Source organism: Juglans microcarpa x Juglans regia, chromosome 4S (assembly GCF_004785595.1).
Source record: "Juglans microcarpa x Juglans regia isolate MS1-56 chromosome 4S, Jm3101_v1.0, whole genome shotgun sequence".
NCBI lineage: Eukaryota > Viridiplantae > Streptophyta > Magnoliopsida > Fagales > Juglandaceae > Juglans > Juglans microcarpa x Juglans regia.
In genome coordinates, this window is record NC_054601.1 from 4,341,712 (window position 1) to 4,363,124 (window position 21,413).

A 21,413-nucleotide genomic window follows, 5' to 3' on the forward strand; every position below is an offset into this window, starting at 1 on the left:
GGTAAAAAGAAAGACAAATCTTAACTCTTCCATTTCAACTCAATACAACTTATCTCATCTCAATTTTGTTATTACAATGTATTTCATCTCATTATTATAATTTTATCAAATTTTCACACAAAATACAATACAACTCAAATTTTTCAAATATTAGAACAAAAATAATATTAAAAAATAATATTCTAACAATATTTTATTTAATTTTCATCTCATATAATCTGATTTAATCTCAATTTAACTCAATTCACCATCTTCTCGTTTATTTTCATAGATGAGATGAGATAAGATGGGTTGAGATTAAAGTTAAAAGTTGAATAAAATGTTATTAGAATATATATTTTTAATATTATTTTTATTTTATAATTCGATAAAAGTTGAATTGTTTATTTTATTTTATATAAGAATTTTAAAAAATTATAATAATTAAATAAAATAAGATAAGATGTATTGTGAAAATAAATGAAGCGTTATCTCTCCAAAAATATTAGGACGGTATAAGATATTTTGAAAAATGACCATGTGGATAAACTACTACCATAAATTGATCATTTTTGCTCAATTTTAAACTAATGCATTTTTTCAATTAAATAGACCGAGTGCCCAACAAAATAGGAACTAACGAAACATCCCAAATTCCAAGATGAAATTATGAAAATATCCACTTCCCCTCATAAATTGGTAAAAAAATTGCCGAAATGCTAAAACTAAAGCCAACACAACGAGACATCATCCACAAGTACAATGCTCAAGACCTTAGCCTCTTCCACGCTCACCCTCACCACGGCCACTAGCAGCGGCAGCTCCACCACCATTACCTCACCCCTCCTCCACTTCTCATCCTCACTCTGCAAACCTTTCCTTAATCCTCTCTCCAAGTCCAAATACAGGCCCCTCGGACATCTCTCCAAACGACATACGACTACCATGAACCTCTTGAACAAGCTCGGCTTCGGCTCCCCCAGGGCCACACAATCCGCAGCCGACGCGTCGATTGCGCAGGGACCGGACGACGACGTTCCAGCCCCTGGCCAGGAGTTCGCACAGTTCGGGGCCGGTTGCTTCTGGGGGGTTGAGCTGGCCTTCCAGAGAGTTCCTGGCGTTACCAAGACCGAGGTCGGGTACACACAGGGGTTCGTGCATAGTCCCAGCTACGAAGACGTGTGCTCGGGTACCACCAACCACTCCGAGGTCGTCAGGGTCCAGTTCGACCCCAAGGAGTACAGCTTCGACGCTCTCCTGGACGCGTTCTGGGCCAGGCATGACCCAACCACGCTTAATCGCCAGGTGGGTATGTTTAGGTTTTGGGTTTCTCTGTTAAACTTGAAAGAAATCGGACATGCGTCTCTCTTATTTTGACGTGCTGTAATTGATTTTCTACTCATGTCTGCTCTAATTTCTGATGGGTGCTTTGAATTGTTGTGGTTTAATTAATCATTCTAGGAATGAAGATTGAATTTGACCGTGATTTGACGGATAATTCTGGGGTTTTGATCGAGTTCTCCTTAGATTAATGTTTTCTAGGTTACGGTTGTTTTCCTTGTTAATATGTCCGCGCTCTGCTATGTGGTCGTTTCCTTGTTATTATACTAAGCTTATACTAAGCTGGGTCAATGGTTGTTTTCACCAAAATTTCCACATATTTAGTTGATTAGCTCTGTGGACGGCTCTACGCATTTCTGGTTATTCTGAATGTCTTCTAGGCAGTGTATTTATATCTATATAAATATATATATATATATATATATAGTACGTTATTCTTTCTTGTGGATAGATACGGTGTTTAAACCAGTGCTTGTTTGGGATTTTCCTGGCTTTGGCTTATCTATTTTTTATCTGAAATGAAAGAGTAGTGATGAAGTGCATTGGATCTATGTCTGTTTGTCAATGCGCTGCTTGATCCTCCTAGTTTAATATCCTATTATGTTTTTCTTTATTTGAAACTCTACCGATTACTTGTTCAGGAGAAAAAAATTTCAGAATCATCCTTTTTTTTTTTGGTCATATTTGTCTATACAGAAACAGTTTTGATTTTATTTAGATGTTCCCTATGATGTTACTATCAATTTAATAGGAATATGTGTTTTTAATGTTGTGCCCCTATTGTTTAGCTGTCCTTAGCTAGGTGCTTCCAATCGTCCTGTTGGGTGGATGTCCACTTCTGAATGTTTTCTGATTTTACTTGGGGAAGTATTGAAGATGGTTACTGACTGTAGAGAAAATTTAATGCCTTTATCTTTTTCGTGAGATTGATAATCAATTAATGCCAATGGTTATAATTGGGACTACTTACCAAAATGCTCCTCTCCATGTGTTCTTTGCGTGTGAAATTTTACTTGTGTACACATGATGTTATATGAGTGATATATTCTTTGTGAAATATGATAATTGGGAGGTGCATTTTTTCACGTATGGTTCGCATGGTGATCTGAATTTTCTTTGACATGTTGTCTACTCATTGGCATTTTTTGAGATATATGCAAGTATATTTTGATTTATATTACCAAAAGGTGATAAGCTATCAATAAGCATGTGTGCCTCACAAAGGAATGCCACATTGCTTTAAAAAATGGCTTTTAAGGACGATTATATTTGTCCTTGAGGAGATGGACATGGGCTAGATGGATAAAGTGAAAGTCATATCAATAATCTTTTTTTAGTTGTGTTGTTAATGTCAACTGAATCTTTAATGTGGCTTGAGGTATCTGGGGGCATATTGGAATTGGGTTCCACTCTTAAATTTCACTCTTTCGATTGGTTGCTTCTCTAAGAAAAGAACAGATTGGATAAGAGGCACTAGGTTTGCCTGAAATTTGTTGATATTCAGGCAGCTTCTATTTTCCTTTCATTGGTTGTTTTTTAGGGAGGAATAAGGGTCAGAATCTGTGATCTATGAACTATTTTATCGCAAGACAGTGTATGGCTGGACCATTATGGTATCTCCTAGGCTCATCTTGTGCTTTGACCATCTGCTCTAAAAATGGTACAAAAATACATGTGCCAGTTACTGATAAGATATTATCGCAATTCTTAAATGGATACTAGAGAAAAGAGAGAGAATCTGTGGTCTTTTTCGACATTTGGTTGTTATTGTTAATGGCCATTGCCCCCCTTGCATATTTTAGTCAAATATGTTGTTCTTTCAAAGCTCTCCATGATTTTGAACCTTCTGGGTTACAGTGTTTGGGCAAGGTGTGGTGTGTTGTGTAAGGAAAAAGATGCTGGAAAATCTCTCCCACATGGTCCATACAAGGGGAGGAAGATGGAGAAAATATTTTAAGGCCAGAAAAGTGGTAACCCATAACCCATGTCTTTTTGGCATTGGTGTATTGCTTGTCGATGGTTACCTTCCCCCATTGAGGTATATGAATCTCAACTAGAATGTGAATTTAGGGTGTGTGGGTATTACTATGCTATTTGTGGTCACGAGGATATGCGGTATTTTACTCCTACAACCTAGTTTGCTACCCATTTGTGCTTGTTCTACCATCAGTGTGATTTCTTTGCGTGGTTTATCTACTATCTGGATGACCAATTACAGTTGCAGGCAAGCACATTTTCTGGTTTCAAGTAGGCTTAGTAATGACAAGCTTAATTTGAGACTTAATTGTTAAATACTTAGATGGGGTTCTATATATATAGTTTGTTCTGTTATAATGATGATTACCTTTGGTCGGCTTCTAGTTGGTGTGAGGACTGCACTCCCCTGTGTCATTGATGTAAGGAGATCTCCTCCTCCTTTTACCTTTTTCAATTTCCTTCTCTCTCGCTTGGAGGGGAAAAAAGAATAAAAGAGGAAAAATAAAGGATGCCTCCTTCCCGTGTTGGATTTGGTTTCTTGTATATATACTATGGACAAGTACTCCTAAGGCTATGAAAACAATTGCTTATTGCGTTATGATGCTCTGGAAGGTATAACAGATCAAGTTCATATATTAAAAATTTAGGTTGCTTGGATGAAAATTATTCAGAGCTTGTCCTCTGTGGTCAGTGGCCCATGGGTGTTTCGCCCGGTGGCTTTCAGGCTCTTACCTTCTGAATTCTAACCATTGCCACTAGAATGCTTTCAAACTTGCCTATTTTAAATAAACATACAGTTGAAGTCTCAGGTTGCTGAGTGTAAGTGCAAGGATTTGATCTTGGGAGCTCCTATACTGCGTACTAAATTATTGAGTTCCATGATCATATCTAGATGCCTTTTGGTATGCCCACAGCCCACTTTGAGACGACCGGCACAAATACTGGTGTATGAAGAAAAAATATTGAAAGATGAAAAGATGAAGTTAGAATTCATGAAATAGGGACTCCCAAGAGAATCAGGAAGACCAACAAATGCTAAAATAAAGAGCCGAACTTGTGTGGCTTCCCCCTTTTTGCAGGCCCGTATGCTAAATCTGAAGATTCAAGCTTGTACTAGAGAGATTCCTGTTATACTTCTATATCTGATGTTCTGCCATCTCTATCCTACCACGTTAAATACATTTTTCTCATGTCAAACCACTTCGCAGATCCTAATGGCTTGGAAATACTTGATGCGCAGGGGAATGATGTGGGGACGCAGTACAGATCCGGTATATACTTCTACACGCCTGAGCAAGAGAAGGCAGCAAGAGAGTCTCTGGAGCGTCAGCAGAAGCTCTTGAACAGGAAGATCGTGACTGAGATTCTGCCTGCCAAGAAGTTTTACCGAGCAGAAGAATACCATCAGCAGTACCTTGAAAAAGGTGGCCGATTTGGCTTTCAACAATCTGCTGCCAAAGGCTGCAATGATCCGATCCGATGCTATGGCTAATTAGTTTCTCTTAGGGGCAAGCCCCAGCCAGAGTGGATATTCTTGTTACGAGTCCTGAGACTATGATTGTCTATAAGGTTTGTCCTTTTGTCTATTATATATATATATATATATATATATATATATTCATATGCCTGAGGCTTTATGAAACGCTACTATAATAAAGAATGCCCAGTGTATTTTTACCTATTGGACGTGGATCTGAAACTAGACGTGTTTTCCAACAATCATCAACATTTGCATCTGCACTGGTGGCATGTTTTATCTTTTGTTCCAACGCTAGTTTGACTAGTTTATATATATATATATATATATATATATATATATATCAATAAAATTTAAGGGTGTCGTTCTAATCTGATAAAATAAGTCTCATCTCATTCATATTTGCCTCTGGAGTGAAGGGCTTAAATGATACGATGGAGTTTTTTGGTGTTCTGTCCCAAGAGCAATGCATGCACCATTTTCTGAATGATGCCATGGTACACGAAGCTCCTTACATTCTTTAGCCATGTATGGTTGTTTAGGTGTTTGGAAGAATTTATTTTTGGGCTTAAAAAAGAAATACAGTTAAATTTCTATCGAGATGGGCATAGCTGATAGGCGTCTTTGTCTAATCCTGGCATGGGAGGTATAATCAGTCGACACTATGATTGTCGGGAAGTTTTTGTTTTTGCACATCATCTTGGCATAATCAACTCACCTCATAGTGCTGCTGGAATACACCCCAAATAATCATCTTCTTTTATGGACCACCGACCCCGCTAGCGTGGTCATGGTGGAGCAGCATAGCCAGGCATTCCCAGCACGTTAAAGAAAGAAGTACTGCAATAATATATATGTATATAAATGAGGAATGTTATAAATACAATTCTTTTTACAACTATATTTTAAAATATGAGAGTATTTTTATAAAAAAAAATTATTTTTATAAATTGTTTTATTAAAATGTCCCATTTAAGACATGATTAAGTAAAAACTAAAAACGATAGGTTAGTACTCTCTCACTACTCATTTTAATAAAATAATTGTGAAAATAATTAGAAGTGTAATGTTGGTGAGTTTGGATTCCAAACTCATTTGAACTAATCATTATAATTTTTTCAAATATTAACATAAAATATAATAAATAATTTAATTTTTCAAATCTCAAAATAATAATAATATTAAAAAATAATAAATAAATATAGATAGCAGTCACTCTTGGGAGTAATCATTTTGTACACATGATGTGGCATCATTTAGACTACACATTTCTCAAGTCTAAAAAAAAAGAAGTAGAGAATTAGAAGCAGTCATGTAGTGAGTACAAAGTGTGCACTGCTATAGTGACTTCTCTCTAGCATTACTCAAAAATAATATTCTAATAATATTTTATCATCTCAACTCAGTTTAACATCCAAACGCAGCTTCAGGCTGCTTCTTCTAGCACTTGAATTTGATAGGACATACGCACGTGTGGTTGGTGTACTTTACAAGAAAGCAGGAAATACTCCAATGACTGGTTTGGTGGTTAGCCAAATTAATCCTAACAAAAGCAACTGTAGATCATCTGAAGCAGCCGCTACGTCCATATGTATACTCTTTTTAAAATTACGTGCTAACAAAACCTGCAATCAAGAGAAAACAAAATAACACAAACCTGTAGAAGTCGTGTTATCGATGTTGTATAACTTGTAAGCCTATTTCATCCATTTGAATAGCTCCCATAATGCCTTTTGGAAGAATGTCTCTAGTATTAAAGAAAATTTTTGTACCTCTTGTGCCTAATTTAGCTAATCTGTCTACAATATGATTCATTTTCCTAAAAGAATAATAAAGATGCACAACTACCGAACGAGCCGTCAATCTAGCATTTTTTCAGTATTTTTTACCATGTCAATGAACTTGCCCACCTTTTTTCCACCAATTAACTACTAGCTTAGAATCCGATTGAATCTCTATGTGAGTAATATTCATTTTAGCACATAAATTAAGACTATCACATAGGGCTCTTATTCCCGCAATGTATACTGTAAGGGCTGGGTAGTGGAGCTATTCATTATTTTATTATTATTATTTAATATTCTATCATTATTTTTTTATTATTTTTTTTATTACTATTTATAAAATATCTGAAATCACTTTACTATCCAAATGCAACCTAAGCCTACACGAATTTCTTTAAAGTTTTTGTTTTTAAGAAAAATAAATCAAGAATTTGTTATAATTCCTGGGAAGACGTTTGCTTGGCATTCTTGTTTTGCATAGGATTCAAAAAATAATTGTGTTGTGTTACTTTTGTATGCAGCACATTACCGATACGTGTCCGTTTAGCCTTGAGTGCAATAGAAGTCTTTATTAAAGACTTTACATGCGTCGCACTCTGGAGTCTTGACTAAATTGAATTGTTCAATTATATTGAGATAAATATATATTGTGCAGGCCTTGCAATATTTAATGCTAATATTCGTGCATATTTTAAATAAAAAATAATAAACACACAATATTTTATACAATAATATTTTAAAAAGAGAGATATTTTTGTAAAATATCTTATAAAACTAACATCATTTTACAAAAATACCCATACTTTATAACATGTGTCATAAAAAGTATTGTGTGTTTAAATAGCATGGATTATATATGGTACCGGAAGCTTAATCGTATAGATCTCAATTCATTTAGCTAGACTTTTGATTTCAACATACATAAACTCTAATTTAGAACGTGAAAAAGTACTATAGAGTATGGTTTAGGACATCACTTGCTTAATTTTAAGTGGAGGATCTCCCTGGCTAGCACAAATAGAAGACAATATTGCTGTAAGTGTAGGATCTCAACATTGGTAATGTTGTCAATGATGATCAGTGTCGGTTTTTCTTGTCGATTTTGATGGTTACTGGACCAAAATCATTACAAACAAAGAAAATTATTCCAATTCTCGAAGATAATGATCCTTTATTTTGAATATGATCTGAAAAATTGCTTTCAGAATCTCACAAAACAATGCCTTTTTTGGCATCATTTTTTTTCCCCTATAGAGAGAATTATGATTCGTAATGGCTCATCTTTTACCACTGAAAGCTGGCATTAATTATTAATTATGATGATTAAAGTCCATATCAACTCCAAAGAGCCACCCAGTCAGTTTATAAAGAGTAATGATATATACACAATATATTGTATAATAATATTATAAAATGAGGATATTTTTATAAAATTATATTATTTTTATAAGATATTTTATAAAAATATTCTTAATTTAAAATATAGTTGTGTAAAGTGTTGTATGTAAATCATTTTCCGTTTATAAATGGAATTTCACTTGGCAGTTGCCCAATTTCTTATCCTTCTTTTTCCTCTAATCATTTGGTTACAAATAAGAAAAATGTTAAATGTATTTAAGAAAAATTTATAAAAAAAAATTATTTCTCTACATGTTAGTTATTGATAAGTTGAAAATCATAAAATTTTAAATTTAATTAAATTTTAAAAGAAAACTAACAAAATAAGTCTTGTAAGTAAAAGTATAAGTAAAACTGTAAGTACATGTAGAACTACTCTACAAATAAATAGTTAAAGGGCTTTATCCAAGCAGTATTCCATTTTTTTTAAAGCATTTAAGGCATCATTTACCAAAGAAACTCAGATTTTTTAGACAATTATGAATACAAAAACATCAAACACACAAGTATTGGTTTTATTTTCTTTCTGAAAAATGTGAAATTTGGTGATCAGGTAGTGATAAATATTCCTTAATCAGTACTCTTAAGCTGCTGCCACCCAGAAGCTGAAAATTAAATAAATTAAAAATAATTAGATAGCTACGTACTGAAGTGGATCCAGAGCAGATCTATTAATGTTCTTGGCATCACTTTTTTTTTTTTTTTTTTTTCCCAAAGGTGGACAAAATGTTTTGAAAAACCCACCTCATATCTTCGATGCATGATCCAGATCCAAAGCATAAGCCATGTGATCTTGCTTTTGGGTTGGATGTATGCTAGTTTGACTCCAAAATTAATAATTGTCTTCCATATTCTTATAATTAAGGTTTAATCATTCAGTACATGTCATCAGATACACGGGTATGTATATATATATACACACATATATATTATGTATATATTAAATTTCATGTAAAGTTCTACACTCAATGTTTTGCCAATCGTGGTCCACACTTTGGTAGAAGTGAAAATGAGAATCCCTTTTCCGGCACACAAAAAAAAAAGAAAAAAGAAAAAAAAAAGAGTAATTAGGTGGGATACTTTTACCATGACAATTCCTTTTCTCCAACCCTGCCAAGAAACTGTTTAATCGGGAAAGAAATATAGAAAAATATAAATTACAGCATGAGATTCAATCAGAACCGTTCAATATCATTTGAGGAAATTAAGATAAAATGTTTTTCTTTGACGTATTTTATGTGATTATTTGTTTAAGGAAATGGAAGAAAAAATGGTTTAAAAGATGTCTGATAAATCTGTCTATTCGGAAATAACAAATTGAAAATAGAAAGAATCATTGCTCTTTTGGAAAAATAAAAAATAAAGCTTATCATTATCATTAAGATCGCACCTATTAATGCCCAACTCCAACCTTTCTGTCATCTATCGATCCAGTTTGTGGGGACAAACCTCTTCTGTCATAATTTTTTCTTGTTCTCTCAAGGTCATTTCTTAAATAAAATAATATAAATTAAATCGAATCAGTCTCCCATCAAAAATCTAATCTTCTCCAAATTACCAACTTCCCAAATCCCTGGTAAAAAGATTTTAGAAAATTCCAAGGGATCAGAGAAAGAGAAGATACCTACAGAGTCACCTGGCTTTATTACCAGAGAATAGAACAGTAACCCTTTAACTTACGTAATGTAATACAAAAAGGAAGTAAACAAATTAAGTTGTAGCCCATTGGACATATATAGTAGCCAGCAAACAACCAACTCAAAGTCCAATTAACCAACCTCCATAGCAACACACGCACGGAAAGCTCTTCCTTCAACCATGGCTGAGCTTGAGAGCCCTGAGGTGATGCCCAAAATCATAGGCTCCCTCTCCTTACTCCTACAGCGGGTGGCCGAGTCCAACGACGTTGCTTGCCGGTTCGAGACGCAGAAGATCTCCGTCTTTCACGGCCTCACTAGGCCCACCATCTCCATCCAGACCTACCTTGAGAGGATCTTCAAGTACGCCAATTGTAGCCCCTCTTGTTTCATCGTTGCATATGTTTATCTCGACAGATTCACGCAGAGGCAGCCCTTTCTGCCCATCAATTCTTTCAACGTGCATCGTTTGCTTATTACTAGCGTCTTGGTCTCTGCCAAGTTCATGGATGACATGTATGTACTCTTCAAAGTTTCCTTTTTTTTTTTTTTTTCTCTAAATTTTTCATTTTTTAATATGATCTTTGAGATTGGTTTTTCTTTTTCAATTCTGAATTTCTAGTGGTTAATTTTCTTCTTTGTGATTGATCAAATGGGATTTAGCGTTATTGGAATCTACTGCTGTCTAGATGATCACCCTAGTACAAAAGAAAAGGTTTATATTATGTCTCCCTGTCTGTATATATTTTAGTTGAGTTTCACTTGTAAATTGAAAAGTTTCACATGCACTCATTTTAATTTTGACATGAGAATGGATGTTTTTCGGCTTCTTCCTGTGCACTTTGATTTCTAGCAGTTGAGATTTGGGTTTCCTTTTCTTGCAATGAATTTTTTCATCTTCGTTAGTACTGAAGTCTCCATTGAAATTTTCTTGGTTTGTAATTATTTGTTTATTTGTGTAAGAGTTCTTGAATCCTTTGCCGTTTCTGGAACTTCTAGGTAATGCATTTCGATTTTTCTGCTCCAAATTCACGTAAGCTTCTCTGGGAGTACTACTTCTCATCCCAAGCATGCACACAAACGCACGCACGAAGGCTGCAATCCCAATATTTAGTAACATCTTGATTGAGATTTTCCAATAATATTGTTCCATGGTTTCGGGCCTTTTCGTTTTACCTTTTATAATATTTTCTTGGATGAGTGACTTTGATCCCTAGACATAATTTTACTATGTTTGATTGAAGTAAAACCTCTAGCTATATCTAGGGCAGGTTTGGGGGGTGAGATGAGAATTTTGTGTTTTGTTTGAGAGTTTAAAATATTATGTTTTAATACTATTATTGTATTGGGATTTGAAAAAAGTGAATTGAAATTTGAAAAAGTTGAATTATTTATTATATTTTGTATGGAAATTTGAAAAATGTGTAATGATGAGATGAGATGAGATGAGATGAGAATTTTGTGTCTCATCCCATCCCCCAAACCTGCCCTTATTGTTTCTGTATTATGAATCTCAAATGCCCATCTGCTTTTGGGCATGGTGATAACCAAATAGGGTTAAAAAGTATGAAATAGATAAATTACTGTGCAAATTAGGTGGATAATAACAATACTGTTTGGAAACCACCATTGCCAAGTAAAAAGGAAGACAGACAATGTGAAAAACTGTCTTTAGCCAGGCATCCCACCAAAGATGTGGTCTTGCTGTCTCTTTCTTTGAAGGCATGCCAGAGAATTTCAGAGATATTGGAAAAAAAATAATAACTTTAAGTGCAGCCACTCTTGTGTATTGTGATTGATTGAATCACTTTTATTTAATATAAAATAATTATTTTAACTAATCATATAAGTAGAATGTATAAAAAATATATAAAAATAACTTCTAAAAAAATGCAGACAATGGTGACAGATAATAAAGAGGCAATGACAGCCTCTTAAGGCCATGCCGTCTGTCCAAAAGCACACTGCCCACTTTGGCTGTGTTTGCGTCAATGATGGGAATAGTAATACACCTTAATTTTAGCACCAAATCATGTTGAGGTTTGACTCTAAACTCCCTTTAATTGTCAACCCTTCTCGTGCTTGCTTTAACCATACACGATCTCTTCATTTTTCACGATTTCTAAGAATGAACAGCAAATTTCCCTTATTTCTCTCATTTTACACTAGGAACATCCAAGGATTGCCATTTTTTTGTTTCATTTTTTTTAGTATCGTGTAATTCAATACACCCACATTAAATAGTCAGTTAAGTTACCTTTTTTAACCAAATCATCATGTGATGCACGTGATTCGCCGATGATTTTGCGAGTCCAATGACGTATTTATGTTCTCTACCCAAATGGACAGACAGACATATATATAAGTATTAAAATTCAGAAAAGTTTTATTCCATATGATGTAGTTTCTCATATTGTCTTTGTTTCTTTCTTAAGGTATTACAACAATGCTTACTATGGTAAAGTTGGAGGAATCAGCACCACAGAAATGAACCTTCTTGAGGTGGACTTCTTATTTGGTTTGGGATTCCAATTAAACGTGACACCCACAACCTTTTACTCCTACTGCTCTCATCTCCAAAGAGGAATGCTGCTCCAACCCCATCTAAATTTGGCGGAACATTCTCTAAAACTGGAGAGACATCTGAAACTCCATCGCTTCAAGGAAGATGATTCCACCCACCAAAAACATGAACTTGCTGTTTAGGCACTTCTTTGGGGGATCATGCATGATCCCATCCCATGGTCTCACTATACATATATAGTTCAGCTAGTTTTGCTTGAGTTCGTACATTTTCCCAATGTACTTTAATATTATGCTTTGCTTTGAATTTTGAAACTTTTTTTTTTTTTCTATTTGGGTTTAGAATTAATTTGTCTATCAGTCAGTATTTATTATCCCACACACTACATCTTATAAAAAAAATTATCAAATATAAAATGTAGATGTGAATAGTAACTGATGCATAATAATTTATAGTAGATTGTTGGTGGCCATTATGTATAGAAGGACATTAGTGTTTACAGCCTGGCTAACATGATGAAGCTTAGATTTTGTTGAGAATTTACGGTATAAATGCGCTGCTGGTTAGTGCTGGCGCCAGGACATCACTGGTGCTATTGCCAACCAGGCAAAGGTTGTTTTCAATTGAAATGGAAGCCTATGTAGTTGCTTGGGGCACACACGGCTAAAAAAGAAGAAGAAAAAAATTGAAATGCCTAGTTGACACAAAGCCATGTTTGGCCCCATGGGTACAGGACAAAAAAAACAGAAAATATTGAATATTCGCACGTGTTATATAGACTTATAATCAATTAATCATCATGTATGGTGGAGACAAAGTTGCCTGTATTGGTAGCAAAGTTTCTAGTACAGTGCTTTGTCTTTTCTCCTTTACATTAGAACTAAATTCGTTGAACCGGATAGAGAGTAGACTACTGGCTTCCTTCGATCTCTTTTCCCTCGATCTCTTTCAGATTCCCGAGGAGAACAATAATTCAGGAGCGGGAATGGGACTTGGGAGGTGGGACGTCAGGAACACTTGGATCAGTTAAAAGTTTAAGCTTATATTTAACAAGATTAAAAACATCAGCATTAGCATTGAATTCATTATTTTTATTTTAAAAATTTGATAAAAAGTATATATTTTTTATAAATTTAAAATTTTTCTATCCATAATTTCATATTAGATTAGTTATTGGATTCATCAAAATAATAATATAATATTATTTTGTTAATAATAATATTTTTAATTTAATTTTTTCATATTTTAAAATTACACTAATTATATATTAATTAATAATTTAATTTGATACTTAAATTATTATTTTTCAACTTAAATATATTGTGGCTCAAAATTAGAAAACAATAATTTAAGTAAATAAAATAATGGTTATAGAGTGTGAATAGTGAGTATTTAAATTTGAAGATGAAAGAAAATATACTGTAGCTAAAACGTATATGGTGAATCCAATGCCAGGATTTTAAAGCTAAAATCATCAAATTTTGAAGATTGGACTCATTTGATGAGTCCAATGTTAGTGCTATTATAAAAGTATTAGTATTAGATTCATCAAGTTATCTTTAAAATTTAATGAAAAGTACACGATTTCTATAAATTCAAAATCTCTCTAACCATAACTACATATTGAATTCGTCATTGAGTTCATCAAAATAATAATATAATATTATTTTTTAATAAAAATATTTTTATTTTTTTTATATTTTATAATTACACTAATCATATGTTAATTAATAATTTAATTTAATTCTTACATTATTATTACGAGACGGTTGGAGATTAAACATGAATAAAAAAAATTTTTAGAAATAAAAAATAAATAAAAAATAGATTTGATGAGTGAATAGTAACCCTTCAAATTTAAAAAAATATATTTATTTATTGTACTTTAAAGTTTTATATTTATCTATTTGATTAATCTAATACAATTTTAATTTAATAAAATTTATCATATTTTATATTTAACTATATTTTTGATAAATCTAATACCAATGCTTAACTTCCGATACTCCCTCTAGTCCACGGCTTCTCCAAAGTCTGCAAAGACGTGATCACATCCCATTTCCTTTCTGTCTTTACAGCAACGAAACAGCTTCGAGAACCGTAGAGGTTAAGAAAATCAAAATAGACATGTCAAAAGTCCAAGACATCTGATGACCTGTACGTTCCTGTTTATTTTTTTGTTGGTGTGGTCAAACGCGTCGTGTCGAGTTCTTGGTGTCCCACCGGCTGGCGTTTCATGGCGTGGGGTAGGGCACGCTTCCAATTGGCCATCGAACGTGCAATCAACCCAGCACTGACGCAGAACCGTTGGCTGTAAAAGTAGTACGCATGCACAAATGACAAAAGGATTATCATAACACTTGTTACCTCTTTCACTATTAGATTTTTACTCAATTATTATTATTTTATTGTGCCTTTTGAATTTGGATTAAAAGGCTCTGTTTGAGATTGCATTATGAATATTCAAAAGTATTTAAATAATTTTAAAAGTTTTTTAGTAAAAAAATTAGATTACTTAGATATTACGTATTAAAATACTTTTTAATCTCAAATAAATTAAAAAGTATGTTTAAAAAAAAATATTATTTTGATATTTTTTCTCAAATGTACTTTTCTAGATAATGCAGAACGTAATTCGAGTTTTAAAAAGACTGTCAATAGACAAAAATATCCATATAATTTCAAGAAAATTACAAATTTTAAACTTCTAAAGATATGATCATACTTTTTAAAAAATAAAATGATCGTTTTTTATATATCAGAAATCACTTTTTTAATTTGTTTCCAAACAAATATATCATGTTTGAAAGACACATAGTTACCAAACAATAAATAATTTTTTAGTAGTAGAACTTATTATTTAAACTATAAACACTAAAGTTATAAGTTATATTTCCTACCACAATCCCAAATATGCACAAAATCTCAGAACATGGCCCTCTTACATAATCTAAAAGAAAATAAATTCAATCAATCAACGCCATCATAAAATTTAATCTAAAATAAATTTAATTTTATAAAAATTGACTATTTATTTTCTTATAAATTATGCAAGAAATTCATGTTTTATGATTTTTAATCCAAATTCAAATAGTAAAAAGAAAAAAAAAATTGGGTAGTAAAATAGTAGTAAAAAAAGTGTAAGGGTATCTCCATCCATCACAAAAAAGCATATTTGCCAAAATTCTTGGTATTTTTGGGATGATGGAAAAATTCTGATTTTGCATATTGCACTCTTATCTTAATCTTCTCTTATAAGAATAATGTGACATTGACAATGCCTAATTTGTAAATTTCCTTGTTAAAAACAAAAATAAAAATTGGTCCAAAAATGAAAATACGATATAAAAATAAGATAAGATTATCGTAAACACGTGAAATTAGAATTTATCTCAAAAGTTTAAATTGAGAGGTAGATTTAATTGTCTGTATCATATTTTTAACACTTATTCTCACGTGCGAGTTAGATTCTTCCTCAATTATAAGCCCAACATGTTTAGTATTTAATTAAATGGGATAATGTAAAGTCAGGGTTCAAACTTAAAATATTTACTCTGATACCATATAAAATCACAATTTGTCCTAAAAAATCGAAACCCAGGATCTCTATCATGATATTATATGAAATCACTACTTATCTCAAAAGTTTAAACTAATAAAAAGAGATAATTTTAATTATTTATATTATATTTCTAATCATATGTAACATTAATATTTTTTTAAAATAAATCTTTGAAGGAAGATTACACTTCACAGTAGAATGTGCGTGAAATTATGGTATATTTAATGATCAATAATCTAGTGGGTGGGAATTGGGCCGTATGGGCTGGCTTATTGTATAGTGAATGAATAATATTTTGCAAAAGGTTTAGAATAGATCATGCTCGGCCTGGACCACCCAGTGACTCTGGATTTACGTCGGGTACTATTCGGATCGAATACGATCATTATGGTTATTTATTGTGGTAAGAGATAACCCACCCGAATCCCCCCAGCCCTAACTCAGAACTCCTATAAATTTGGAGATTATGCTACCAGCACCCTTCTCTACCTTTCGGGGTTTCTATTCTGTAAATATCTCTCTTCATTCTTTTTTAGTTTCTTTTCGATGTTTAATGAATTTCTTCCATCTATATGTTTTTGGGTAGAAGAGAGAAAGATCGCAGTGATGACTCCAATAAATTCAAGCTCAACAGACCGGAATGCAGGCTTCTCTCTCTGGAGAAATTTGCGTGTCGAACACCCCGCTGAACTGAGCGATCTTTCCCTTTCTCTCTTCTTTTGATTGTTTTGGTTCTCCAAAGCATTTTTAATTACAAATGACCAATTCCTAGGGTTCGATATTCTCTATCATTTTCTTGGAAACCAAACAGACTATTGGTCGAGTGCATTGGTCGCGTTAGTTTTTTTTTTTTTTTTCAAGCTTATGTTGTGGGGAATTTGAAGGTTACGATGAGGATTCTTAGCTCCCTCTTCTGAAGTAAGTTTGAAGAGAGATAGCTGGTAGAATCGAACCTATGACTTTATCGCCACCACTGAGTAATCTTTTCCCCACTTCATATACTCCCTGAAGTTTTCAATGCTATGCTATTATGGGATATTATTTTCTATGAATTTATTTTGAGTTCCGTCATTTAAATGTGTTTGTGTGTGTGAAATCAAGATTGGGATGAAGAAAAACAACGTAATCCAACACTTGATCTGAGACATTCATTGTCGAGTGATTGTAAATTATTAGCTTCTGAATCTACATATGTTTTTCCCACTTTTTTGGTTCAATGTTCTGGTCTTTTCACTCAACTATTGGGTCTACGTTATGCAAGGTACGAGTTTACGCACATCGAATTTTACATAAATCATGTGAATTTTTATTCCTACAAGCTAGCGATGGGTCCTTCGTGGGCAATAACATTTCATTTCATTATTTAAATGAAATAAAGGATTATACTTCCATTTAGTAGGACTATGGTTTTGAACATTACTTGAGTTTATATGACGATTATATTTAGTCATAAGCCCGTTTGAATTGATATCATTCTGTGATGAAGTATGGAAAATCTTAGGACACCTTCCTACACAGTTTAGATTAGCTGTGGATGAGAACAACATTTCCGTTCTGATGATGATGACCAGTTCTCCATTAACTTTGGCAGGCCTCAGTAGCAAGGGAGATTGCAATTATTTACATCTGTTTCCTGTTTAACCAGGAGTTTATTGCTCCGGACGAAGAAATCACATTCATTTATCTGTCTGCTGAAGAAGCCCCTAACATTTTTGTGGCTTTGAAAAAATCTCTTGAACAGAACAGAGATTTAATAAGCTTTCGCCCCATGCTCTTATTAAATCCAATTTCCCATGCTTTTATTGGTCGACCGCCAAGCTACCCTCATCAAGTAAGACTGTTGGCCTTAACCCCTGGGAGTTGGCTTAAGTAGCAAAGGTCTTGGGCTTGAGAGTATGCTCCTCCTAAGTCTAAGGTTCAAATATCCTTAGGTGCAAACAATTTATAGGGGAGATTTTCCACTTAAACACCTTGCCGAGGACACGTGCATCCTGGTGATTAGTCGGGACCAAAGTTTTGAATTTCGTTTCAGTGACCGTTTCGGTTGAAGTACTAGAACGGAATATTTCGATATTGGTACATTTTAGGATGATATATATAAAGATATATATATATATATATATATATATAGAAAAATTATATTCTAAAATAATATCAATACAAGTCTTAAAAATATACATATTTGAAAAACTTAATAATATTTCTAAATTATAATTAGTTCTCAATCACACAGCTAAAAAAATCGATGTAAAAAAAGGTACTAAAAAAATATCAAATATCTTCATAAAAAGAAACGTAGTGCATATACGCTGTCATAGGCCCCTTCTGACAATCTGTTGTTTCTGATTATCTTTAGATAATCAGGTCTAATTGCCTCTCTTGCCCATTTACTTTACTTCAATTCATGTATTAACATTTATCGTGTATTTATTTATTTTCTATTGGGTTTCAAAGGCTTTATTGACTTGTTTATACGGGAAATGGAGCATATATCTGTGATGAAAAGGGTTGAGACTTTTACAAGTTTGCCCTTTTCTTTTCAAAATATTTTTTAAATTTTCATTTAGCTCAATTCCTGACCGGAATATGTATTCTGGTTGAAACACTAGAATTTGGGTGGAATAGTCCAGAAGGACCGGAATTTGAGTCGAAACAGAACAACCCATCACACCTTGCCGGTTGTTGTTCTGGCACGGAAAATTTCAGACATTCCGACCTGAACGGAATGGTTTTTAAAACTTTGATCGAGACGTTGTTCCTGGACATCCTGTGCCAATAAAAATAAAAAATAAAAGTAAGATTGTTGGCCTTGTTGTTGCTACTGCAGGTGCCCGGAATTATGGATTCTCCAATAGTGGAAAAGTCTAGGTGGAATTCTTTGGTGGATTGGGGTAAAATAATTCCAACAGGTTGAGTCGACTTCTTTCTCTCTTGTCCAAGGCAAAGTTATGCAAGCATGTGTTTGGGTTTTGTTGCGACTACCATTTTCCTATTGTGATTAGGCTTGTGTAGAAAAATCGTAGGTTTAGTCCATCCAAATGGCCCAATTCGACTCGGTTGCTAAATACAATTTAAACTAATGTTCAGGTCGAACCTGTGAAATGTCGGTTTCAACTCGAGCAACCCACCTAAAGTCATGTTTTAAGCATAGAATCAAAATCAAACCCTAAACGCCAAAAGATTGACTCCATTCTCTTCCTCATTATTACTTCCCTTCATTTGTCACCATTTAATTCCTTCTCAGAGAGCGAGAGAAGACTAATTATGAGGATGATAAGGAAGAAGTATTGACGTTTAGCTCATCTTCTCATTTCTGTGAGAAAGAGATCAAAGATGAATGCATAAATCTCTTCTTTGTCAGCACCAAGAAAGAAGCAATCGAATTCTAAGCTTCGATCTCAAGCACCCGAGTGATAGGTACCCTTTTCGAGTATCACAGAGGGCATGCCATATTTCATTTCAAGAGGATGCCAAGCAGGACCCATCATTTTTTTTATCGAACTCACAACCCCAACAACTGTTTTAGTTTGAGAAATAGCATCATGGCTGCCCTCTTAAAGGTACTGATACCTTACCCTATTTTTTCCATCTTGAAAATCTTCGATGATTTTCATGGCCCACAAAAATAAATTATAGCCATATTTAACAAAATCATTTTTCTTTATGTAAAAAGAATAAAAAGCTTTTAATAGAACTAATTGTTGGTGAAAAATCACAATAACAAAAGAAATTACAATAAAATAAAATAAGAAATAACAAAAAAAAAAGGAAGCTGGTTGGACTGGGGCACGGAAATTTCGTCATCTTTAAGGAGATTCAAGCCATCTGTGGTAGATAATGTTTATGTAGCATACCTCTTCTTAGCTTATCCCCTCCAAAATACAACAGCTCAATGGTTCGTTGTATGACTCGAACTAACACTGTATAAGTAGTTGAGCCCAAAACTCCACAAAAAGAAACACCTCTATTTTACTTGGAATCTCTCGAATGTCACACAAAAAACTATCAGACGAATTAGTATGAATTTCTTATGCACACCGTCTAACTGAACCGCTAGTAAAACTTGCTGATAATAACACCGTGTAACGGCACATTTATTCATGAAGTAACCGAAGAATTAAACTCTGCATAAGTTAACGCACGAACAAATGATCTGAAACGGCTAAGCATTAAAAAAAGGGTCAAAAATCATAATCAATCAAACGTTGAAGATACTGCAATGATGGTTTCTCAAGCTGGAGCTATTTTTCCTTCAATCAATAGAAGAATAACGTATATACATGAGTTACAGTCATAATTGGAAAACTAGCACCTCAATAGCCCTAAATGCAATGCATGCCTACTGAATGAAAGCGTAGCACTAAATCAATCAAATTTATTACAAATGGCTTTCAAGCCATAATTACAAAATATATTAATATTAGAAAATCTGCAACGGCATGCAAATCAAATAAAAATCTATATTAATGCTTTAATCCAAACGTTGCAATTTTAAAAAATAATCGTTACAAAATAAATTTTTATTAATATGTAACAACTCTAATCTTCCGTTTTTTTGTTTGACAGATAATTCATGGTCAGTGGGTGAGAAATTTTTTATTTTTGATTTGTTAAATTCCAGGATTTGAAACTGTTTTGAATCAAATATATTTTGTGTTCTTTGTTAAAACGAAAGGTCTGGATAGAAGAAAGTAATTTTATTTTACTTTCTTGTATTTCTCAACGAATAATGATAAGGTTACTATTCTACTAAAATATCTAGATAGAAGAAATTAAAATGGTTGAAAGAGGATAGCTGATAAGCCACAATTTCCTTTTTTTGGGGTGGGGGGGGTGACCCGACCCGAATAGTACGGATCGGGTTTGTTGTTCCAGCCGTGTGGCCAGAACGAGTCGGGTTTAAAATTGACGCGGGTTGGCCGAGTTGCAGGCCTAATTGTGATTGCAGATTTTGTTATGTTGGGAAGAGAGTTTTTGAAATCACGGTTTTATATTTTTTGAAGGGGCATTGACTCAATGGTATGGAAGCTTTGCAGACATTTGCACGAGAGGATGCAAGGGATTGGTAAAAATCTTGAGAGTTTTAATAGGAACTAATAGTTTGAACCTCTTTCACTCGAGCATTGTGAGATTTTATGCACCATCTCTACTCATTCAATATGCGAAATCCCCTTAAATTCTTGATGACTTCATTGGATAATTCCATCATATATAGGGGGGTACGATTTGTTGGAATAGCATAGTGAGGGTTTATTTGAATCATTATAAAATGGAAGAGGCTATAATGTAGGATTCTATGTGGGAGCTTCTTTTACAGCATTTCTATTTACTGGGCTGTGCTGAACATTTGAATTATGAGTGTGCTCCTGAGCGATGCAACTAATATTAATTATGTTTAATCGAAAAGCTCTTGTCCTAATTTCCTTGGCGCGGGTATAAAACTTGAAAGGATTGTAATTACTTCTGTCAGGCAATCCCCTTTATTTCTTTTTGAGATCCTTGCATGGTCTGGAAATGCTTGCCTGGTCTTGATCAGCATTGGCATCGCATTACGCAGCCGTTCCAATGTATTTTTACGAGCTGACTCAATTAAGGCATTGCCATTCCCCTAAAGAAAGTTGTTGCCGCAATTCCTTGTACTGATCGTGAATTCCGAAATCCTTTACATGCATGAAGTATGAACCATCTTGTTTTCATCTTGAATCATATTTCAGGGTGAAGCAAGAGCTGTAAT

At 33.7% G+C, this 21,413-nt stretch overlaps 2 protein-coding genes, 1 long non-coding RNA gene and 3 other non-coding genes across 7 annotated transcripts; all 6 read left to right on the forward strand.

The window, feature by feature from the left end:
• The first annotated feature begins 680 nt into the window (after positions 1-680).
• Positions 681-5,053, forward strand: LOC121263084 (peptide methionine sulfoxide reductase A1-like). 2 transcript variants are annotated; one of them, XR_005940188.1, is made up of 3 exons: positions 681-1,284; positions 4,538-4,849; positions 4,930-5,053. XR_005940188.1 is itself a non-coding variant. In XM_041165873.1 (2 exons), exons 1-2 carry the CDS (start codon positions 742-744, stop codon positions 4,787-4,789), a joined length of 795 nt encoding a protein of 264 aa, XP_041021807.1. In that variant the 5' UTR covers positions 681-741; the 3' UTR covers positions 4,790-4,850. The 2 variants fall into 2 exon arrangements, 1 of the variants encoding a protein (XP_041021807.1); XM_041165873.1 differs by lacking the exon at positions 4,930-5,053 and having other exon boundaries at positions 4,538-4,850.
• A 4,597-nt stretch (positions 5,054-9,650) lies between these two features.
• LOC121263139 (cyclin-U4-1-like) lies at positions 9,651-12,603 on the forward strand. Its single transcript, XM_041165944.1, has 2 exons — positions 9,651-10,109; positions 12,029-12,603. Exons 1-2 carry the CDS (start codon positions 9,775-9,777, stop codon positions 12,297-12,299), a joined length of 606 nt encoding a protein of 201 aa, XP_041021878.1. The 5' UTR covers positions 9,651-9,774; the 3' UTR covers positions 12,300-12,603.
• A 3,448-nt stretch (positions 12,604-16,051) lies between these two features.
• Positions 16,052-17,603, forward strand: LOC121263236. Its single transcript, XR_005940209.1, has 2 exons — positions 16,052-16,940; positions 17,271-17,603. It is a non-coding gene; the product is annotated as an uncharacterized LOC121263236 (long non-coding RNA).
• Positions 16,276-16,379, forward strand: LOC121263940. The gene has a single exon (XR_005940419.1). It is a non-coding gene; the product is annotated as a small nucleolar RNA Z107/R87 (small nucleolar RNA).
• Positions 16,560-16,660, forward strand: LOC121263912. Its single transcript, XR_005940394.1, has one exon. It is a non-coding gene; the product is annotated as a small nucleolar RNA R30/Z108 (small nucleolar RNA).
• Positions 16,778-16,868, forward strand: LOC121263894. Its single transcript, XR_005940380.1, has one exon. It is a non-coding gene; the product is annotated as a small nucleolar RNA snoR31 (small nucleolar RNA).
• Positions 17,604-21,413: the final 3,810 nt, after the last annotated feature.

Coding starts and splice junctions, on each gene's coding strand:
- LOC121263084 (XM_041165873.1), top strand. CDS start 742: ATGCTCAAGACCTTAGCCTCTTCCACGCTCACCCTCACCACGGCCACT. Junction 1,285..4,537: donor CAACCACGCTTAATCGCCAG/GTGGGTATGTTT, acceptor CTTGATGCGCAG/GGGAATGATGTGGGGACGCA.
- LOC121263139 (XM_041165944.1), top strand. CDS start 9,775: ATGGCTGAGCTTGAGAGCCCTGAGGTGATGCCCAAAATCATAGGCTCC. Junction 10,110..12,028: donor GCCAAGTTCATGGATGACAT/GTATGTACTCTT, acceptor TTCTTTCTTAAG/GTATTACAACAATGCTTACT.